At 60.1% G+C, this 21952-nt stretch overlaps 1 protein-coding gene across 1 annotated transcript; it reads left to right on the top strand.

Annotated features, from left to right (window-relative positions):
• Nucleotides 1-12786: 12786 nt before the first annotated feature.
• Nucleotides 12787-20614, top strand: LOC116863127 (coronin-7-like; the record flags this gene model as incomplete). Its single annotated transcript, XM_032850624.1, has 19 exons — nt 12787-12909; nt 13377-13434; nt 13512-13657; nt 13737-13829; nt 13939-14085; nt 14608-14734; nt 15023-15198; nt 15667-15775; nt 15880-15966; nt 16048-16190; nt 16265-16369; nt 16449-16534; nt 17311-17452; nt 17551-17640; nt 18185-18301; nt 18568-18703; nt 19114-19205; nt 19800-19886; nt 20001-20614. Coding segments are annotated over 19 exons (2070 nt in total), but the record flags the coding sequence as incomplete, so codon positions are not given.
• Nucleotides 20615-21952: the final 1338 nt, after the last annotated feature.

Consider the following 21952-nt stretch of genomic DNA (forward strand, 5'->3'; position numbering starts at 1 on the left):
CTGAAAGCATCAGGCTCTGTGCCCTCCCTTCAAGTCCCATCCCCCCCGCAAATCTCCACTGAGGTGGACGGGCGAGGAGGGAGCCCCATGGGTCTTAGAGCAGCAGCCCCTCCCCGCAGCGTCTGCAAGAGGAGGGGCGGGCAGCCAGCGCGTAAGCAGAGAAGCTGGCTGCCCCAGGCCGCCGGCCCCTGCCGCCACGCTCTGTGTCCTCTGAGTGAGGAGACCGCAGCGGGAAGACTTCACATGGAAACTATGGGATCGGTGTTTTTCCACTTGTGAAGTCAGACCTGCCCAGTATGGGAGCTGAGGGCCCCTCCAGGATGTGGCTAGGGGGAATGTTCCAAGGGAGGGGGCAGAGGAGGGCCTGAGCCATTGGCAGGTGTCCGCCTGTGGGGTGGGGAGCAGGGAGGCAGGGAGCCCTGGTTTTCAGATCCCCACCTCTGAGGTGTGATGACAGATTCAGAGGTGGGGGGTCCGGAGACAGTGCTGGGGCTAGAAACTTTCTGCAGACTGGTTTGTCTACCATTTCTTGGGGTCCACTCTGGCCTGAGTACTGAGAAGAAGGGGCAGCAGCTCTTCCCCCATGCAAGCTCCCTGCATTTCCAGTCCTCTCGTGGGGTGCCCCGCACAGCCATGGCAGGTGGAAACTATTCTCACTGCTCCCAGGTGACAGAAGAGAAGGGAGTTCCAGGAGGTGTAGTGACTTGCTGCCTTCCCACTGCAAGGAAATCCGAGCCGGAGCCTAGGTCCTTAACCACGTCCAGGTGCAGCTGGGCCTGCAGCCTGTGATGGTCCTGCCCTGCTGATGTGGGGGCGGCTCCCTCAGCTGCTCGGGACTCCAGCTTGTAGCTGGAACTGCTTAAGACAGAATGGGGCCACAGTATGAGGCCCCCTTTCAGGCTCCTGGGGGAGCCCAGGGGCCACCCTAGCAGCAGTCCCCACTCTCCAGGCCCCTAGAGTCCCCAGGAGGCCGGCACTCCTCCTCTCCAGGCGCCTTCTGCTCACACAAGGGCCTTTTGTCCTGGGGCCCGGCCTCCCCTTCCCCCATGCCTGCCAGCCGTCAGGCCATGGCAGGTAACACGGCCCCCTCAGCCGAGCCTGTGTTCCGCCCGGCTGCCATCCCTCAGGCTCCTCTCCGAGGAACATAGGCCCCTTGAAGTGTGAGGCAGAGGACGGGCAGGTGGTTCCAGGAGAGACGCGACAAGTCAGCAGGGAGACCAGCTCGAGGTCAAGGCCTGTTACCCAGGTTGGGCCTGCACAGGCCCTGCCCGCCTGCAGGGTCCCCTTTGCCAGGGAAGCAGGCCTATAACCGTCTGCCCCTCACTCGTTCACTGAAAACCACCCTTCAGAGGCCAGCCAGGGAGGGCACCCTGACCCCTTCCCCTGCTGTCACTCCTGTCTGCTCCCTTGTGTCCCAGAGCATGCTTAGCTCATCTTTGCTGAGTGAACAGTGGGGCAGAGCCTGTAACTGAACGTCAGAGGGAAGCTAAGACCGGGACCTGGAAGGCCTTGTGCCCCCCCCAGCCCTGCCGGCACCACCCCAAGGGGGCTGCGTGCACCACACCCGGCCTTCTCCCGCAGGGGGACCCACTCCACCCTCACTGACTCAGAAGGCAGCGGGTGTGGCCTGGCCTCCAGATGTGGGTTGTGAGCGCCCCCCCCGCCCCCCACCTCCACATGTGGGGTGAGCCGCCTCCCCCTGAATCAGCCTCCCAGCGGGGCAGGCAGGGTCAGGAAGGGCGCAGCCAGGCTCCAGGGTGGGAGGGGACCCTACACGTGGCCACCCCTGCGGCTTCGGCTCCCCCTGGGCTACGTATAAGGTCACAGTTAAGAGTTCACACTCCAGGCAGCCTGGGCCCCGGGGCATCGCAGTTCTGAGGCCACAGACAGTGGCTTTCTCTCAGAGCTTTCTTCACTGTCTTTCTTCACTGTCTTGCTTTCTTCACTGTCTTGCTTTCTTCACTGTCTCCCCAGGCGTTTCTAGGTTCTGGGACACGTTCTAGGACTGGGAGCGCTTAAAACTGAACAGCCCCGCGTGGCCCTTGGGGGCCCGGGGTGCGCGCTGGGGGGCGTTCCCCACTCTACACTGAGGAGGGACTGATGTGTGGGCTCTGGGCTTCGCTCCATGACTCTAATACATTAAGTCATCTTGCGGGAGCTGTAGGTCTGTCCAGCCGCAGAGTGGCCACCTGGCTCCTGTGGGGAGCCGGGGCTGGATCAGAAAAAGAGCGACTGGCACCCTGGGTGGGGGAGAGTTTCCCACCTGCTGGGGGGCCGGGGTGAGCACCCGGGCCGGAGCAAGGAGTCAGCACTGGGGCTTTGGCAAATGAGAAGCCGGGTGCCATCAACTCCATGGGCTCTGCCGTGGGCTCTCCTGGCACCAAGAGCAGATCACATAGCTCCCAGAAGGGGACCCAGAAGGGGAAGGCCAGCCATGGGACAGGGTGCCGCAGGGCAACAGGACATAGAGGCCCAAATTTGGGCCCTAAATCGCTTCCCTTGTCCATTTCCGATTCTGGGCCTCAGTTTCTCACTAGCCCTGCCTCACTCTCTGGAGTTGTTGTGAGCACCTGGGCTTGCAGTGTTGAGTTGTTCTGTCTGTCTTTAAGTGGGGGAGTTCTTTTGACAAGTTCTGGGAGCGATTCCGCCTGCCTGGGCCCGTTCTGCGGTGTGTGTGCACTGGGGGTGTGGTGTCTCATGGAGCTCACGGCTGGCCTGGCCACTGCAGCTCCAGCAGTCCTGAAGGACCGGGGGCCTGGCCTGGGCTTTGATATCTGATCTGCTGACCCGAGGCGGAGAGGTGGGACCTCTCCCTCTGCAAAGGGTGTGGAGAGACTCCTGGCGGCAGCCCTGCGGCTTGGGGGGCGGTGGGAGTAGGAGGGCAAAGGGTCCAGGGCATCTCTCTTCCACCTGCCCCCTGCAGCCTCCTCGCCTTGGCCTGGCCCACTGTGGTGTGGTGGGAAGAGGCAGGAAACTGAGGCCCAGGCTCCTGCTGCTGGCGGTGCTGCCCTCCAGGGGCCAGTTGCTGGGATGGGGCTTCTTAAGGTCCCACTGCCTGCGATCCCAGCCTGGCTGCATGACAGTCGTGCCTCAACCCTTCACCTCCCTTCTGGCTGTGAAGGGCCGGCGGGGGGTTGGTTCCCGGTTATACTGCCTGATCGCTGGGCTGTTTGGTTTGTACTCGGAGCGCGTGCTAAGTGGTCAGTCAACATCAGCTACTGAAGGTGTTACCCGTAAAACCTGAGCCCTGCCTTTGCACATAGAGGGGGAGGATGGCATGGTGTGGGAGGGGCTTCGTGGCACTTTCCGCCCAGACAGGAGGCGCCCTGAGCCCAGGGCAAGGCCTCCACGTGGAGGCTGGCCTTCGTCCTCGGTGTGGGAGAGTAGGAGCTGGAGAGAGTAGCCTGACGAGGGGTGTATTTGGTTCTGGAAGGGGGCGGGGGAGTGAGCTGTGCTTTGGCCGGCCCCCCTGAGCGTATGACCTGGGAATAGGGGAAGGGAGCAGAGGGAGAGGCTCTATGAGTAAGGAACCCCTCCTCAGCTCACAGTGGGACGCTAGGGCCCTCACCCACGTCTGAGTGTGGGAGACATCTGGAGGCGCCCAGTCACACATGGGCCCTGGGTCAGGCAGGTGCTAGTGAGTGGGTGGGACCCAGGCATCTGGGGGACCACATCAGAGCTGAGACTGCGCATCTCACTGCTCCTGGGGAAGGCCACACGCCTGGCTGCTGGGGACACGGGGTCGGACAGACGAGGCCAGCACAGACCCTTCCTGGGCCAGACACTGTGGCGTGGGTGCAGGGGTCCAGTGCTGCAGGTCTGACCCTGAGGCCTCTGGCTCCCAGTGCCGCCCCCCACCCCCTGGGCTAAGGCCTGCTGGCCAGGCCTGGCAGCAGCCCAGCCCAGGAGTCTGCCAACCCCCCCCCCCAAGGCAGGCGGGGACCATGCCGGCGGCCAGGATGGCTGGCTCCGGTTTCGCTGACGTGTCTGGGGAGACTCAGAGCCAAGGCGGGGTCTGCCCATCTCCCCATTCCTGGGGCACAGCAGAGCAGAGAGGTTGGGGTCTCCATCCTAGGCTCTCAGAGGAAGGGGACAAGGTGAGGGTGGGGACCGCAGTCTGGTTCTGTCATGAAGCTGGGAGTCCCTACTGGTCTTGGCTCCTCTCCCTTACTCTACCTTCCGCTGCAGCCGGCTCTGCTCATTCTGCACGTGAAGCCCAAGGCACCACATTGTGACCTCATCCAGTTCCCTTTCCTCGCTGTCTTTCTGTCTCCCACCTTTAACCCCAGGGGTTTCTTAACCCCAGGTACACATCATAATCTCCCGGGAAGCTTTGGGAAGTTCCTGAGGGGCTCTCCAATCCTTGCCAATTTAATAAGAATTTCTGGGATAAGGCCCAGGCAGAGCTGCGTTTTGGAGAAGCTCCTTCAGTGAGTCTCCCCTTCAGGGCTCAGACCCTGGGGCAGAAGACTGCAAAGGGGGACAGTCTGGATGTCCAGGGAGGGGTCCGGGTTGCCAGCAGGTGTGGCTGGTTGGGCGTGCCAAAAGAGCAGGAGCTGGGCCCTTTTCTCCCCTCCTACTTCCTCCCAGGCAGGAGCTGCCTGGCCCCAAATGGGTGCCTTCAGTGGCACCGTGGGTGACTTGGCAGCCACCAGACCTGTCAGCCCAGGACTGGGAGACTGGTGACTAAAGCCATTCTGCCCAAGTGGGCCCTCAGGGCGGCGAGATATGTCATCTCAGTCGGAAGAGGTGCCACTCTGTTGGGAGAGGACACCTGCTTCCCCAGGAGCTATTTGGTGGCTGTGGCCCAACTAGAAATGGGCCAGTCCAGATGCCACCATCGGCACGCGTGCAGGTGTGATGCCACAGGGGCTGGGCTCAGTCAGACGTAGGGCCTCCTAGCTGTCCTGTCCCCACCCAGGGCCAAGCATCCATCAAGTAAGGCCCTAACCCTGCAATTAACCCTGGATTTGCCAGAGGAAGACCTTAGTCACCAAGGGAGGCCACCAGCCCAAGCCAGCTGGGCCCAGGTTGTCTGGGACCAAGAAGGAAGTGGCCCTGAAGGGATCTTTGCCCTTCTCACTCTTGCCATGCCCGGGGTCCTCAGTTCCCTTGCGGCAAAACTGGCCCCTCCTGGGGTCTGTGAGCTGTTCAGGGGAGCCACAACCCGGCTCCCCAACCCAGGTCTCTCAGTTCTTACCGCTGCCCATCCAGGCCCAGGGCCAGTAGGGGCCCCAGTGACCGCCTCAGTCCCAGCCCCTTCTCAGTGCAAGCCAGCTCTCTCCTCCCTCTTTAATTAAATCTCTCAGGCAGCCGCAGAGGAATGTCAGCCTTATTGCATTCCCCTGGAGGAGACTGGTTGGGGGGACCGTCCCCAACCTGGAGAACTGGCCCCTTGCCTGTCTCTATCCCAAAACCAAGGCGGCTCAAGGGAGCCTGCTTCAGCCTCCTCATACCCAGGGAGGCTGGAATGAGGAAAAGTGGGGGAGGCCTGAGGGCCTGGCCAGCCAGGCGGCCCAGCCAGCTGAAGGAAAGCAATCCGGCTGACTCTGGAATGTGGAAACCGATAAAAGGAAGAAGGCTGAGCCCCTGTTCGCCTGCGGTGCACTCAGACTCCTGCAGCACCCCAGCCCGCCCCCAAACACAGCCCTGTTCCAGTCACGCGCGCGCAAACACATGCCCACGCCAGACACACGCCCACTGGGCCGTGCTCTCACACACACACACACATACACACTCCCTCCTTCCCTCCCCCTTCTCCAAGAACTCTTGCAAATTCCACAGCAGTGAGGGGAGCTGGTTTTCTTGGCAGTGCAGAGCCTTGGGCTCCCTGGCTCAGGGAGGGACTCTAAGGGGAGCTGAGGGGGGCTTCAGGAGGGGCCGCTAGCCCCGTTCAGTGGCATTGATACCCTTCCTGAGAGCTCAGGGCCTGTAGATGGTCAGGGATGCTTCTGTGGGACAGGCTCACCCAGCCTTCTCTCTGGTCTCCAAGGGGGACTGGCTGGCTGGCTTTCTGAGGTGGGAGCTGCCTCCTGGGGGCAGCTGAGACCCCACTTTCCTTTTCCCAGGACCTGCCTAGCTCAGGGGAGGGGTCCACTTACAAGACCCCATGAGGACTCAACCCTCTTTACTTGGGACTTGCTCCAGCTCCCCCAGGGCTGTGGGGAATGAGGGTGTCAGGAATGGGAACCGGAAACTGTGGACCCTGCCCAGGGCATCTCCCTGCCTGCCACAGAGGCTTCCGAGGGAGAACACAGGTCTGGGCAGTATCTGAGGGGCTAGTCATGTTCATTTCCCCTCCCTCATTTTCAGAGTCCCAGCAGATGCCCTGCGACACCAGTCCCCCACTGGCCACATCTGACCTTCAGGACCCCCGGGTCCCAGAGTAGCTGTTTCAGTATGCAGCTGGGGGAGGTGGGGACAGCCAGTGCCCAGGCCCCCTGTCTGGCACGTGTATGCTCATCCTCCCTCCCTGGGCCAGATAATGGTCTGGAGGGAATCCAGCTGGGCTGCACATTACCAGAGCCCTCTTCCTGCCTCTGACACTCTGTTTACAGAAGCTCCGGGGGCTGATTCCCCTGGGAGAAGACAGCCAACTCAGGGGACTTCTCTCCCATCCCCCCACACGCCTGCCTTATCCCTGTTGGGCCTTGCCAACAGCTGGGCCCATATTGGACTTCACTGCCCTCTGGGGCACCCACCCAGCTACCCTTCTTTGCCTTCAACACCCAAAGTCCAGCCTAGCAGGAAGGAACCTTTGAAATTTAGTACAGTGTCCCAGCCCCATAAGCTCTTGCCCTGGAGAGGAGGGCTCTGGGTCCTGGTGCCTCTTCCAGAACCTCACCTGTCCTTGGTGCAAAAGGCAAGCAGGGAGACACGGGGACCCTCGGGGCCTTTCCCTCCTTCCCACCTTGCAGACTCCACCCCTGGGCCCCAGAGGAGAGGCATTCAGTGACCCTGGTGTGGTAATCTTTAACTAATGGGGGCAAGGCAGAATGGTTGGCACCAAACGCCTGGCCTGCCAGTGACCACAGGGGACCTCAGCAGCCCTCAGGCCCCAGAGCTGCCAGCCCAGGGACACAAAGGACTAAGCTGGCTCCTGGCCATTGGGTTCATAGCCCAAGCAAAGCCCTGTCGTTGGCAGAGGCAGAGCTGGGGCACCCTAATATCTGGAAAAGGAAGGGCCCCAGCCAGCCAAGATCTGTTCCCTGCCCCCCAAGGGGCATCGGATACCTCCTAGCCACCCCCAGTCCTCCCCAAAGCTGCATACCTGTGGGCCCCAGGTATGGTGACAAGGGCCCTCAGTACCCCCAGGCGGCCAATCTACAGATCTGCACAGGGGCTCCAGGCCCAGAACCAGACTGTCCCACTCCAGGAGGTAAAAGTAACCAAGACCATGGCTTGGCTATCCCCTCAAAGGGTTTTGATTCATAAAACTGGTCATGCCGGAGGGCCCAGCCGTGGGAGGAGGAAGCCAGGGAGGGGGTGTTTATTTTGTCTGCTCACAGCCCTGCCGGCTACCGGCTGGTGAGCCTTGTAAGCGCGCGCGCGCACGCGCGCGCGCGCGGCCATGGGGCTGTCCCGGACTGCCCAAGGAGGGGGCAAGTCGGGCGCGGGCAGGGGGTGCATGGGGCCCGTCCGCCCTGGGCCCAGGTCAGTCCGGGTGATTGTGCGGGGCTGGGGGTCGCGTGTCCGTCCTGAGTGCCTGTCCGCGCGACGGGGGCTAGTTCGCGCGCGTGATCGGCGCTTTGCATAGACTGCCCCACGCCGTCCCCCGTCTCCGCCCGCAGCGCCCCGTTCCGGTAGACACTCACCGGGCGGCGGCGGCAGCAGGAGCCGGACGGGTTGGGCCGACCGGCCCGGTGGGGTCCTGGGATCCGGGGTCCCGAGGCAGCCGCGTTCGTGTCTCCCCGCCCCGGGCTTGGGCTGCGGAGTCAGCTCGCGGGAGGCGGGTCGCGGTTTAAGGGCTGGGGGCGGGGTCGCTCCCCCGCGGGGCGGGGCGGGGCGGGGCCGATAGAGACCCGCCTCCTCTCTCCGCTAAAGGGGTCATTTCGCCCGCCGCCTGATACTCATTCCTCCACCTCCCGACCAAGGAGGACGGAGTCCCGCGCTCCCGTCTGCTGTGCCACTAGTTGGCCATATGATTCTGGGCGGGTCCCTGTTTTTCGTAAAAGCAAAAGCAAGAGAATATTGAGACCAAGAGTTTCAAACCCGGATACCTACGACACACAGGCGGGCGACATAAGGACAGTGTTTAAACCCAAAGAGCAGACACCATAGCTTGTGGAGACCTGGAGAGGTGGCGATGGGTGGGTAGGGAAAGTGGGGTTGGTGGAAAGGCTCAACCCCTATGACCTGCCCCAGTCTTCCAGAGTTTCAGGTTTTTCAAGAGAAACTGGAAATCTGGGTTTTTTAGGTGAAATCTCTCAATGTGTTATTGTTGGTAGCTAATCCCAATTTTAAAAACTCTTGGGCAGGCCACACACAGTACCCTGAGAGCCTGCTAAGTACAATATCTAATGCCGAATCTGAGTTCTGGGGTCCTTTTAGCCATGAAGGCTTTGGGGGTAGGTGAGTGTCCCTGGGTGATCTTCTCCACATTTTAGATGAGGGGACTGAGACACGGGAAAGGGAAGTGATTCTGCCCAAGGCCCCACAGTACTGGAGGAGTGGGATGGGGTGGGAGGTTGGGCCTCACCGGCCGTCCGTGGGTGGGGCCTGAGTGCTGCTGCTGTTGGCCGTTGGTGAGGGGAGGGCAGTGTCAAGGGCTAGACTAGTCCAGAAAAATCCCCTGCCTTGCAATATTCCAGGAAAATGCTCTGCTCTCCTGATCCACATTTGTGAGCTTTGGGGGACCAGCTCAGCTCCCAACTTCAGAGAGCCTTGGGATACCCACCATCCCCTCCAACCCAGCCTGCACTACACACTTTTCTTGGTGTAGATGTACATGTGGGTCATGGCGTGTGAACCTCTGCTCCTGGGCCAGTGCTGGTTCTCGGCTGCGTTTCATTTGGCCTGTCTGGGACTTTTTAAAACTTTGAAGCTATTGCCAACATTGAAAAATCTGGTGGTTTCACATTAAAATGGGACTTCCCAGCTTGTCTCCGGGCAAGGAACTCCGGGCAAGAGCTGAGTAGTCGCTGCCCCCTCTGATGGAGACCCAGGCTTACTGGCTGCCCCAGTCCCCACCATTCCCAAGTGTCTCCCACCAGGCTGCTTCACTCACTCACATTTCTGAGACATTTGGGTTTGCGGTCAGTACTGTATGGCTTTGGTCAGATGGGCTTGTGTCCCCTAAAGCTCTCAGGAGGGTCCACACCTTCCCCCAACACTGAAGGGGGTGTTCTGAGGGCCTCTCGCCTGACTTTCCCCAAGGAACAGGACTTCTTTTATTTATTTATTTTTTTAAGATTTTATATATTTATTTGACGGACAGAGATCACAAGTAGACAGAGAGGCAGGCAGAGAGAGAGAAAGAGGAGGAAGCAGGCTCCCTGCTGAGCAGAGAGCCCGATGCGGGATTCGATCCCAGGACCCTGGGATCATGACCTGAGCCGAAGGCAGAGGCTTTAACCCACTGAGCCACCCAGGCGCCGCAAGGAACAGGACTTCTTGACAGGCCCCAAAACTTCTTGCTTCTGTGCCCAGTTCTTGCTAATAGGGAGATCCCACCCACCTAAAGAGTCTCTCCTGCACCCCAATCCTGAACCTGGACTCACACATGCTATACTCCCACTCCCCCCAGAGGTGTAAGGGTAGCTTCCAGGGGACCCCTCCCCCAGTTTTTCCATTCTCTTCTCATAGGGGATCAAGGTATTACGCACCCTTAGAACCTGATTCTAAGGCAGCTAAGAGTGTGGGGCAAGGCTTGGTCTGGCAGGGGGTTCCCAACTGCCCAGTCTGGGTAGCCAGGACAGATCCAAGGGACCTGGATTGCTTTGGATGAGGGGCTATGGCAGGATGTCTAGGTTGGTGGGTCTGAAGGGGAGAGATGGGCTGGCAAGAAGAACCAGAGAACTCTTTTTTTTTTTTTTAAGATTTTATTTATTTATTTGACAGAGATCATGAGTAGGCAGAGAGGCAGGCAGAGAGAGAGGAGGAAGCAGGCTCCCCGCTGAGCAGAGAGCCCGATGTGGGGCTCGATCCCAGGATGCTGGGATCATGACCTGAGCCAAAGCCAGAGGCTTAACCCACTGAGCCACCCAGGCTCCCCGAACCAGAGAACTCTTAAAGCTGCTTTTCCTGACCTGCAGTACCTCCTGTGCTAAATGCAGGAATATTGGGAAAGCTGGTGGGATTATCAGGTGCTAACTCCTCCCTCCTGTGACCTGGTACCTCTGTTGTCCTGCATCTTCTGTGACGTAGGGGCCCAGTCTGGGCTCCAGACCTTCTGTGACTTTGGTTCTGGAGCAGACCCCTGGACCTGAGTCAGAGTCCTTCCAGTGGCAGGCCCAGATGCCATCCCTGCCCCATAGCATAGCAGTGGGAGAGGTGCCCGTGCCAGCTCTTACCACCTCTGGTCCTCTGCCAGGAACCATGTTCTGTATTCCAGACCCAGACCTGGCTTGGCTCTCTTTACAAGCCTGGGGTCAGACCCGTGCCAGCTATTGGTCAGCCCTGGGGGCTGGGTGCCATGACCCCATTTCCTGGCCTGTGCCGTGGATGGCTCTGCCCGGAAGGGAGGAAGACTGGCTTGACCTGTTGGAGGAGCCAGCCCTGCCCTCCATGACTTCCTGCCCCCGCGCCCCCCAGCGCCTGAGTCAGTGGGCTGGCCAGTTGGGGCTGATGGGGAGGGAGTGCAAGGAGGCCAGGTGGCGCGTCTTGAGGAAGTTGGATTAGAGCCGGGATGAGCTGTCAGTGCCACCCACAGGCCCGTTCCCCAGTTCTTGTCAAGGTGACCGTGGGGCCTCAGGAGTCCCTCCACTCGCTCTCAGACGCTACCCTGAGCCCTTCACCTCTCCTCACCACACCCTCCTGTCCATCTCCACACGGCGATCTCCGCTCGGCACACGTCTGATCCTGTCCCCCTTCACTAAAGACATCACATCAGCTTCTTATTGCTTGTCTGATGGAGGGAGGCAGAATTCCCCTTCTTATGTAGGCCCCATTCTGTCTGGCTTCTGCCCACCCCCACTGGAAGCTCAGCCTCTCCCCCTCAATGCCCAGGCCACCCGCCACATCCTCCTTCCCTCTGTTCCCCAACAGACCATGTACCTGACCGCCGCACCTTTGCACAGACTGCTCTTCCTGCCTAGAGACTACTCTCCACACTTGGCTGATTCCTCCTCAGCCCGCCATAGTCAGGCTCCCTGCCCCCCCCCCCCGCCATGCGTCCCCAGGGAGCTTTTCCTTCACATGTTTGGGTGACTGTGTCTGGCTCTCAGGCCCAGCCGTGAGCAGCCTGAGGACAGAGGTGGGGTCCGTTGCACTCAGTTCTAGTCCCAGCTACGGGTCGAGCCAAGGGCTGGGCACAGATCTGCTCGGCAAAGGAATGAATGGTTGGCAGTGAAGGAGTGAGTGAATGAAGGTCCCGCTGAAGGGACCTGCTTGCAGCCCCAGTGGAGCCAGCATCCTTGTGGGGTGCACCTCGGGTCACTCGCCAACCTTGTTCCCCTGCCCATCTGCTCCCCCACAGAAGGCACTAGTCAGACCAGGTCAAGAAGGGCAGTTCTGAGCCCAGCTTACACTGCCGACCCAAGGTAATTAGAGCCTTGTTACTCACAGGTGACGGGCCCAGAGGACTCCCGGAAGCCGTGGAGACACCCAGGGCCCCACCCAGCTCCCCAGCCCACTCTGTGGCTCCCAGTAGGGTAGGGAGGGGAGGTGGGCCGCAGGCAGGCTTTGGGCAGCTGGCCAGGAGGTAATGGACGGGCAGGGAAGTGGGGGCTGGGCCTTCTGTTGTCTGGGTGAGGGATAGATGCAGCTGCCGCAGCTGGGCGACCTCTGACCACTGGGACGACAATGAGGAAAGGTCTCTGTTTGAGGGGCAGTGTCAGCACTGGGATGAGAGTCCAGGCCCTTGGGTTCCTAGGGACGTGAAATTGAGACCGGGAGAAGAAACTAACAAATGAAGGCACCTGTCAGAATTCTCCTGGACAGTGACAGGCCATCAGTCCAGAGGTGACTGGTATAGAGTGGCAGGGGTGCTGGGGGCTTCCAGCCTGCCTTCTATGTTCCCAGCCACTGCCCCCCATCCAGAGTCGGGACGGAGAATGGGGAGGGAAGGGCGAAGGAGGCCCTTGTCTCAGCCCCTGGCTTAGTTTTAAAGTCATGCTGAGGAGGCTTCTGAGTCTCTAAGATGTCCTCAGAAGCCTGGGGTAACTAAGGAGGGCGTCCCCAAACCTTAGTGCAGACCTGGTGCACCCAGGCCGACTGTACTGGGCAGGGATGGAGGGAGTCCCTGGTTCCAGCAGGCCCACTCGTCTTCCTTGGTAACTCCGGCCTGATTCATGGGCTGGCCACAATGGGAGCCCAGGGACAGAGTGCATGTGGGCTCTTTTTGGAGCTGGTGAGCCTGGGATGGAGCTCAGGACTGAGGTGTAGAAGGGGGGCCCAGCTTCCCTATGCCCAGGGTCCATATGAGTCCTGGAGTGAAGCAGGTGGGCAGATGGGGAACCCAGGGCAAGAAACGCTGGGACATGGGGATGTGCTCAGCGTCGGTGTGTTGGTAGCACAGGGAGAAAGTGGAGGGTCCCAGGGGACAGGCTGGACACAGCTAGAGGGGCCACATCCCTCCCCGCCAGCATGGTGCTCGGCCTGAGCCCCCATCTGGAGTCACGAGGCTGACCGTTCTCCAGCTGCCCCTCAGGGACAGAGGCTGGCCACATCCTGCCCACTAGCCCTCTCTCCCTCAGGTCTCTGCTGCCCCTGCTGGACCCAGACTCCGGGCTCCTGATCCTGGCAGGAAAGGTGAGCAAGACGCTGGAGTGCCCGTCCTTGTCAGCGCCCCCCACCAAGGGTAGTGCCCTCACGTGCCAGGTCCTTCCCAACCTTTGACCTAGCCCGCCACCTGGGAGACTGGGGACAGAAAGAAGCCTAAGCTGTGTGACCCAGGCTGCACCCCTGTCAGGCTGAGTGGCATTCAGATCGGGATGACTGTAACACCCGAAAATGTCAGCTTTGTGGACAAGACCAACACTCAAGCAGGGTTAGCCCGTGGCAAGGCACTCTAAATCCGGACTGTGCCCTGTTCTTAGTGTGCACGGTGAAGCCAACTGAAGGCGGGGTGCTGCTGTGGGCTTGGGAGCGGGCGGGGGGGGGGGGGGGGGGGCTGGGGGGCGGGAGCTGGGTCGGCGTATGAAGCTGGTGCCCGCGGAGGAGGCCTGGCGCAGGCGGCCTGACCGCGAGTGGCCGCACTCAGTCTGGGCTTGTTTCAGGGCGAGAGTCAGTTGTACTGCTATGAGGTAGCCCCCCAGCAGCCAGCACTGAGCTCAGGTAAGCCCTGTTCTCCTCCGTCCTCCCCCTCCTCTCTCCCACCCTCCCTGACTGTCTTCCCGTGGTGTCCCCCACAGTGACCCAGTGCCTCCTGGAGAACGTGCTGCGGGGGGCGGCTCTCGTGCCCCGGCGGGCGCTGGCCGTCATGGGCTGCGAGGTGCTCCGCGTCTTGCAGTTGAGCGACACGGCTATCGTGCCTGTCAGCTACCACGTGCCTCGCAAGGTGAGGGCTACCCTGGGTGAGGGGCCAGGAGGGCCTGGGCAGCCTGGACCTCCCCGGCCACGTACCTGTCTACTACTAGGCTGTGGAGTTCCATGAGGACCTGTTCCCAGACACCGCAGGCTGCGTGCCCGCCTCTGACCCCCATGCCTGGTGGGCTGGGAGCAACCAGCAGGTAGGGCCACGGCCTGGCTGGCCACTGCACTGTCCTGTCCAGCTGTCTGTTCACCGGCTTCAAACACCTGTCCCATTCCCCCATCTCAAGCGCCAGCCTCTTCCCACAGGTGCAGAAGGTGAGCCTCCACCCAGCTCACCGGCCCTACCCCAGCTTCACCTCCTGCCTGGTGCCCCCTGCGGAGCCCGCCCCCGATGCAGCCCCGCCTGCTGCGGCCATGCCTGCAGACACCCCGGGGGGTGATGCGGACCCCAGCGTGAGTACCTGGGCTGTCCGCCCGTCCTCCCCATCCTGCCGCCACCGTGGGTCCCCTGAGTCAAAGCTGGCAAGCACGTTGGGCCGCCTGATGGTCTTTGAGCCTTTTTTAGCTGTTAAGCGCAAGAGCGAGAAACACGTGAAGCATAAATAAAGACCTTCGCACTGTTCTCTAAATTGAGCAAACACATGAAAAGCAAGACTTTCACAGAAAATCCAGATTTCTGGCTTCTCTTGGAATCCTGGCAGATCTTAACCCAACTGGCCTGTTCTCCTACAAAGCTAGGAGCTGGCAGCTACCACCCTCTGTCCGCACAGTCTGAAGCTTAGCTCGCCCTGTGTCACCTCCAGCCCTGGTCAGTGTGGGTGTTTGTGTCTCCACCCAACACCCCACAGTGGGGCTTCCTGCCCACACAGTGTCCCACCGGCCGGGAGGAGGGGCCCAGACTGATGACCCCAGCGCCATCCTGCTTTGGCCAACACACTGGGGCCTGCTGGCTGACCCAGGGTGCTTCTCCCCCAGGAGGGCTTCTCCTCCCCTCTTAGCTCGCTGACCTCACCCTGCACGCCCTCCAGCCTGGGGCCCTCGCTCTCTAGCTCCAGTGGCATCGGCACCAGCCCCAGCCAGAGGTCCCTGCAGAGCCTGCTGGGTACGTGTGTCTGGGCAGGAACTAAACCTGTGTATGTTCACCTCCCCTCCTGGTGGGGTCACCTGTCCCTGTGGGATGAGGTGAGTCTCAAGGAAGAGGGCAGCCTGGATGTTCCCTGGAGTCCTGGGCTCGCAAGTCCCGTTTCCAGGCGTAGTTCTGGGCAGGTTGTGTTGGCAGAGGCTGGGGCATGGGGCGTGCGCCCCGCAGCGAGGGGAGCAGGCAGCCAGGACTCAGGGCAAGCAGACAGGCAGGGCGTCCTCATGTGACTCTGTCCCTGCCGCCTGCCAGGCCCCAGTTCCAAGTTCCGCCATGCTCAGGGCACCGTCCTGCACCGAGACAGCCACATCACCAACCTCAAGGGGCTCAACCTCACCACGCCCGGCGAGAGTGACGGATTCTGTGCCAACCGTCTACGCGTGGCCGTGCCCTTGCTCAGCAGTGGCGGGCAAGTGGCTGTGCTGGAGGTGAGGGACCCCGCCCACCACCGTGTGCTCCAGGGCCCTGCAGGAAGCTAAGGGCATGGGGTACCCACACCAGCTCCAATCTCAGTGCCGGGCACTCACACTGCATCCCCTTAAATCCCTGTCCTGCAGGGATACCACTCTTCTCCCCATTTTACAGATGGGAGAGAGCAGTGAGGCACAGAGAGGTTTGGTGCCCTGTCGGGTCACACGGCCGTGTAAGCTGGGATTCGAACCCAGGCTGCCTGGCCCCCAAGCCCGAGCTCTTACCTCCGATCCACACTGCCCCCCTCACTTTCTGGGACCTCATGGTACTGGGGCTCAGCTGAAGATGGCTGAGGCAGAGAGCTTGGGGCACCCAGCAGTGGGGCATTGGCTGCAGAGGGTGGGGGCGCAGGCACGCAGCTTGCCGTGCAGCCCTGGGGACTGAGCTCCCCGCCTGTTTACGTGCCTGGGCGCTGCCTCCCACAGCTGCAGAAGCCTGGCCGCCTGCCCGACACAGCACTGCCCACGCTGCAGAATGGGGCAGCTGTGACAGATCTGGCTTGGGACCCCTTTGACCCCTACCGCCTCGCTGTGGGTAAGGAGGCTGGGTGCTAGGTTTGAGGGAGGGTTCGGGGTTCTGAACGAGGGCACACAACCCAGAGGTGTTGGGCACAGCAGTGATGAGCCTGCATTCGGCAGGTGGGGAGGACGCCAGGATCCGACTGTGGCGGGTGCCCCCAGAGGGCCTGCAGGAGGTGCTCACGACACCTGAGGCTGTGCTCACAGGTCAGCTGGGCCCAGGGTGTGGGCTGGGAGACGGGCGGCGACTCCTGAGGGGCTCAGCATTCCCCCATGCCTCTCCCCAAGGCCACACAGAGAAGATCTACTCTCTGCGCTTCCACCCCCTGGCCGCTGACGTGCTGGCCTCCTCTTCCTATGACCTTACCATTCGGATCTGGGACCTTCAGGCGGGAGCCGAGCGGCTGAAGCTGCAGGGCCACCGGGACCAGGTAGGACATGCGTGGGCAGGGACCCAGCCACATGTGCAGAGCTGCCTCTCACATCTGTCTGCACCTGCCTCCAGATCTTTAGCCTGGCTTGGAGTCCCGACGGACGACATCTGGCCACTGTCTGCAAGGACGGGTACTTGCGGGTCTATGAGCCCCGGGGTGGTCCTGAGCCCCTGCAGGTGAGCAGGGTACACTGGGGGCAGCCTCCAGACCTGCCCAAGGGATGGCTGTTGGTCTTCACGTGCTATATCCCACCAGGAAGGCCCAGGGCCCGAGGGAGCCCGTGGAGCCCGCGTGGTCTGGGCGTGTGATGGTCACTGTCTGCTGGTGTCTGGTTTTGACAGGTAAGGACTCGGGGACCACCATCCCTAGCTAATTGTGTCCTCCTTCCCCAGATGCCCATACGTGTATTAGGCATCAAAAACTGTCCCTGCTATTCACTGATTGGATGGATGGAAAGATGGCTGGATGTATCAGTGGGTTGGTGGGTAGATTGGTGGATGCATGGGAAAGAGGGAGGTGGGGAGGAAGAATGAGTCAACTGGGAACCCAGAAGTTAAGAACCCCGTGCTGCTGCCTGGAGCCCATGCCTGGTGGGGACCAGGTAAAGAGCATGAAGAAACCAAGCCTACTAGAGAGGTCCGAGGGATGGGTATTTGGCACTTGGGAGGAGGAACCAGGGAGGGCCTCCTAAGGGAGATGTCATCTGAACTGAGCCACAAAAGAGCTAGTACCCAGAAACCCAGGGGAGAGGGCATTCAAGTCTGGATGGAAAAGCCAGGAAGCTGACCAGTCAGGCCGGAGCAGAGGATGAGAAGCTGAGTGTGGGGAGATAAGTCCAGACTACAGGTCATGGTGGCCAGGAAACAGTGCAGTGTAAGGACTGTGCCGAGAAGGGTCAGGGGCAACAGAGTGAGTAGCGGTCAAGGATGAGGCTGTGGCATGACTCTGGGCTGGTAGTTCTGAGAACTGGATCAGGAAAGAGAATGGACAGAGCCCCTTCAGGCTCCAAAGCCCTCTGGGTCCCCAGCCTGACCAGGGTGCTTGTCAGAGTCCTTGCCCTGATCTAGGCCTCTGCAGTTCTAAGGACCTGCTTCTGTTCCCCGGATCTCCGTTGCAGCCGAAGTGAGCGCCAGCTGCTTCTGTACCCCACCGAGGCCCTGGCCGGTGGTCCTTTGGCCGTCCTGGGGTTGGACGTGGCTCCCTCTACTCTGCTTCCCAGCTATGACCCAGATACCAGCCTGGTGCTACTCACCGGCAAGGTGGGCTGGGGTATGCAGGTGGGGGCGGTGGACAGGTGAGCGGTGGGGAGGAAGGCAGCTTGAGCTGGCCGCCTCCCTCTCACCACCCCGCGACCTAGGGCGACACCCGCGTGTTCCTGTATGAGCTGCTGCCGGAGGCTCCTTTCTTCCTGGAGTGCAATAGCTTCACCTCATCGGACCCCCACAAGGTGAGGGGCACTCCCTAGTCCTCCTTTCTCTGGAGGACACTGGGCTCCCTCGCCCTCTACTGGCCAGATGGGGAAGTGCAGGGGCCTGTGAGGTCAGCAGGTCACTGGGCCAGGGCGGGCTGGCAGCTCTCTGGAGCTGGGTGTTAAACTCTACCGCTATTAAAAATTAATCCATAAAATCTTAAGTTATATGAACCTACAAATAAATTACATTAAAAACCACGGCAGTAAACATCCAGTGTATCATTTCTTACTCATTTTAGCTGATCTTACAGCTGATTTTGTGCTGCCAGGCTTACTTAGTATATCTGTGGGAGCTGTCAGTGGAGACACCCTCCGGGGCTACCACACACGTCCCCCCAGCTCTGCACTGAACAGGTTCTGTCGGTAGCGTGAAGTTGCCATCAGGGCTACCCGTCGGGGTGTCTTTCCCCCAGAGAGCTCGCAGTTGAGCGCCGCCAGCACGCTGTGGTGCGGGGACAGGCTGCAGTGCCGGTGCTCCAGGAGGGCCCCGGTGGCAGCTCAGACTCCCCTGTTCTCCCAGGGCTTCATCCTCCTGCCCAAGACGGAGTGTGACGTGCGGGAAGTAGAGTTTGCCCGATGCCTGCGGCTTCGCCAGACCTCCCTGGAGCCTGTCGCTTTCCGGCTACCCCGAGTCAGGGTGCGGTTAGGGGCCTGGCACCCAACACCTAGTCCCCCTTCCCAACCCCTGTCAGGAGCTTTGGAGCCTGACTGGCCCTGTCACCAAACAGTCCCAGTTCACTACTCTTTGGGGCACCTGTACCGCTTACTCTGCTGAGATTCTGAAACTGGCAGAAAGCCCAGCCGGGGGTCCTGGGTCTTACCTTAACACCTTCCCAAGGGATGCTGGTGTGCCCTGGGCCTCTGGTTGGTGCTTGCGGGTAGCCGCTTCCTCCTTCCCTACAGAAAGAGTTCTTCCAGGATGATGTCTTCCCAGACACAGCCGTGAGCTGGGAGCCGGTGCTCAGTGCCAGCGCCTGGCTGGGCGGTGCCAATGGGCAGCTCCGGCTTCTCAGTCTGCAGCCCCCTGGCATGACCCCAGGTAGGATGAGGAGCTGGGGGGTGGTGAGCGGGAAGCAGGGGAGTGGGTAGGGATTGGGGAAAGGGGCAAATGGCCAAGTCCAAGGTCCTCCTGTCCCTGATGGGACACAGGAACCCCTGACATTCCCAAGGATGGGGTGCTTGCATTTCCAGGCTCAGACTCTGAGCCCTTTGAGGACAGAGCACAGGGTCTGTGTTTCCACCACATTTCCAACCCTGACAGGAACACACGCACGTGCACACAGGCACACACGCACACTGCCAGGTGACCCCAAGGGGCCTTGTGAACAGAGAGTGGAGTAGCTGTTGTTGCCCCCTCTGGGGTCTCTGCCCCAAGATTCAAGGGCTGGGCAAGCAGTCCTCACCGGGGGGATTCTCTGATGTCCGATGCCTGTCCCTCCCCCACCCCAGTGAGCCAGGCCCCCCGTGAAGCTCCTGCCCGACGGGTCCCACCCTCAGCGCTCTACCTGGAAGAGAAGTCGGACCAGCAAAAGAAGGAAGAGGTAGGCACAGGACACAGTTGGCCAGTGTGGCACGCACAGGGTCCTGGCTACACCTGGTGACTGGCTTCTTGTTCTCTAGTCCAGCCCAAGCTGGGGCAGGAGGTGAGAGAGGACAGCCTGTAACAACTGAAGGTGCTGGGCGAAGCCAGCCCAGGCTGGGACCAGTCCTCACTCAGTTGGGCAGCTTGATGGGGAGAACTTCCAGAGCTCTGCACCTGACCCATGGGGCAGGGGACTCAGGAAGCCAGGGAAGGGCAGAAAGAGGTCCCTATCCGGCCTGGCCCAACCCAAACAGAGCCAAGGCTTTGAGACCCAGGTGTGTTTGGGACCCTGGCACACATTTGAGCGCCTGAGGCAGTGTGTGGAGACAGCTGCCCTGGGACTCCAGTGCTGTGTGTCCATCTGCCTCTGGCTCCCTGATCCCGGATGAGGTTTCTTTTTCTGTGAAAACATCCACTTTGTCAGAGGAAATGACTCTGATGAAAATGGCTCTTTTCACAATCTTGACGGGGTTCACACTGTGAAGTCCTGTGTTTTGGGCTTGGAAGTCCTGTCCTGTTGCCTTCCCAACTCTTCTCCTGTCCGGTCTCCTAGCTGCTGAATGCCATGGTGGCCAAGCTAGGGAACCGGGAGGATCCGCTCCCCCAGGACTCCTTTGAAGGTGTGGACGAGGACGAGTGGGTGAGTAGAGAAGAGAGCCTTGGCATCACCTCCCTCCCTCCGTCGCCTTGCAGCCGACACCCCCCACCCTTCCCCAGACCTCTCACCCCGCACCCCCTTGGTTTATCTCCCCAGGACTAGCCTGCCCACCACTACCTCTAGCCTCACCGGTCGCTGCCACCTCCTAGAACCACCTGGCGTGGTGCCCCCTGCACGCCTCAAATCTCACCCTCCAACTGGGAGAGGCCTTTTGGCCCTGGCACACTTTATCCCAAAGCCCTGGCTTCCTTTGAGTCTTGGGGACTTCTCCGGCCTCTGGGCCCCACTGCAGCCCCCGTAGATTGTCTGCACCTCTGCTTTCTGTGGGACTGGCTGCTTCTCCTCAGCTGCCTGCTAGCATGGGGAGCCAGGGGTGTGGGCGTGGGGGTGGTAGTGGGGGTCAGTAGCACGCCCCTGGGCTGGTCCCAGCCTGGGCTGGCTTCACCCAGCACCTTCAGTTGTTACACGCTGTCCTCTCTCGCCTGCTGCCCCACTTCTCATCAGGAGTCTTGGGGGCTGGCCCCCTGCCAGGCCATTTGGAGCAGCCCCAGTCTCAGGGGCCAGGGACCAGTTGCCCTCCTCCTCAGGTCTGAAACCAGGAGAAAGGGGCATTACAGAGCTGAGGGCCCAATTCAGGGGGCTGTAAACCCCTCAGGGACTGGCCTGAGTGTACCCTGGATGTTTTCAGCAATTAAACTTTTTGAAGCTGGTGACCTCTTGAGCTGCTGTGGTCTTTTGGCTGATGGAAGGGGAAGGGAGCAGAAGGATGGGTGAGGGAATTTGGCTCTGGGTTCCCCCTCGTCCCAGGCTTCACTTTGCTCCTGAGTTCTTTTCTGCTGCTACGAGTTCGTTCATTCATCCAGCACGTAGGCAGTGCTGTGGATGGTAGACACAGTAATGAACAAGAGAGACGAGGCCTCTCGAGGTACTTGTTCTAGTGTTCCTGTGCTGGGAAGCCAGACTGTGTGCAAGTAAGCAGATCGTGAAGAAAGCCGTAAAGAAGACAAAACAGAGCCACCTGGCCGGTTCAGTTGGTAGAGCATGCAACTCTTGATCTCAGAGTAGTGAGTTAAACATGCGCCATGTTAGGCATAGAGATTACTTAATTAAGAAAAAAAAAAAGGAGGGGGGAACAGATGTGGAAAGGGAGCAGCCAAGATGTAGGGAGAGCAGGGTACTCAGAGTCTGAGAGGCAACCTTTAAGCCGAGAATTGAAACCCGAAGGCCACAGAGCTACAAGAAGAACATTTCAGACAAAAGAAAAGGCGGTCACTGCACTGAGGAAAGAATTTGGAGATTTGGAGGAAAGGGCAGTGGTCCAACACATTGTCCAAGGCAGCCTGACTTAACCTTCATTAGGGTTAGGTGTTGAGTACCTTCCCTTTGCCAGCCACCTGTCCAGGAGTGGAGAAAAGAGAAAAGGAATCTACATTCTAGTGGGAAGGAACAGGTTATAAACAGTGAACATAAATGAATTGTAATAATATGGAAGAAGGTGATAAGTAAGAAGTTTGGGGGGAAAAAATAGAGGGGACTGAGAGCCAGACACAAAAAGTCACATACAGTATAATTCCGCTTCCATGAGCTGTTCAGAACAGACCTGTCCAGGAGCACCTGGGTGGCTCAGTCAGGTAAGCATCGGCCTTCTACTCGGGTCATGATCCTGGGGTCCTGGGGTCCTGGGGTGGAGTCCTGCATCAGGCTCCCTGCCCAGCAGGGAGCCCGCTTCCCCTTCTCCCTCTGCCATTCCCCCTCACACCCCCTTATGATCTCTGGCTCTCTGTCAAGTAAAATCTTAAAAAAATAATAATAATAACAAATCCAAAGGACAGGACAAAGCTTAGCGGTCGCCTGGAGCTGGGGGAGGCAAGGGCGGGCAGTTTTTTGGGGGGGGAGTTTAATGAAAATGTTCTGGTGTTCTAATGGTGATGGTTGCACAACTCTGTGAGTACACTAAGAAGAACTGAATTGTGCGCTCTGAAATAGTGAACTTTATCTCAAAGCCGTTACTAAAACACAGTGCAGGGCGAGTTGTAGCCTTGGTGGGG

Source organism: Lontra canadensis, unplaced genomic scaffold, assembly GCF_010015895.1.
Source record: "Lontra canadensis isolate GAN:19392208 unplaced genomic scaffold, GSC_riverotter_1.0 scaffold571, whole genome shotgun sequence".
In the NCBI taxonomy this organism is placed as follows: Eukaryota; Metazoa; Chordata; class Mammalia; order Carnivora; family Mustelidae; genus Lontra; species Lontra canadensis.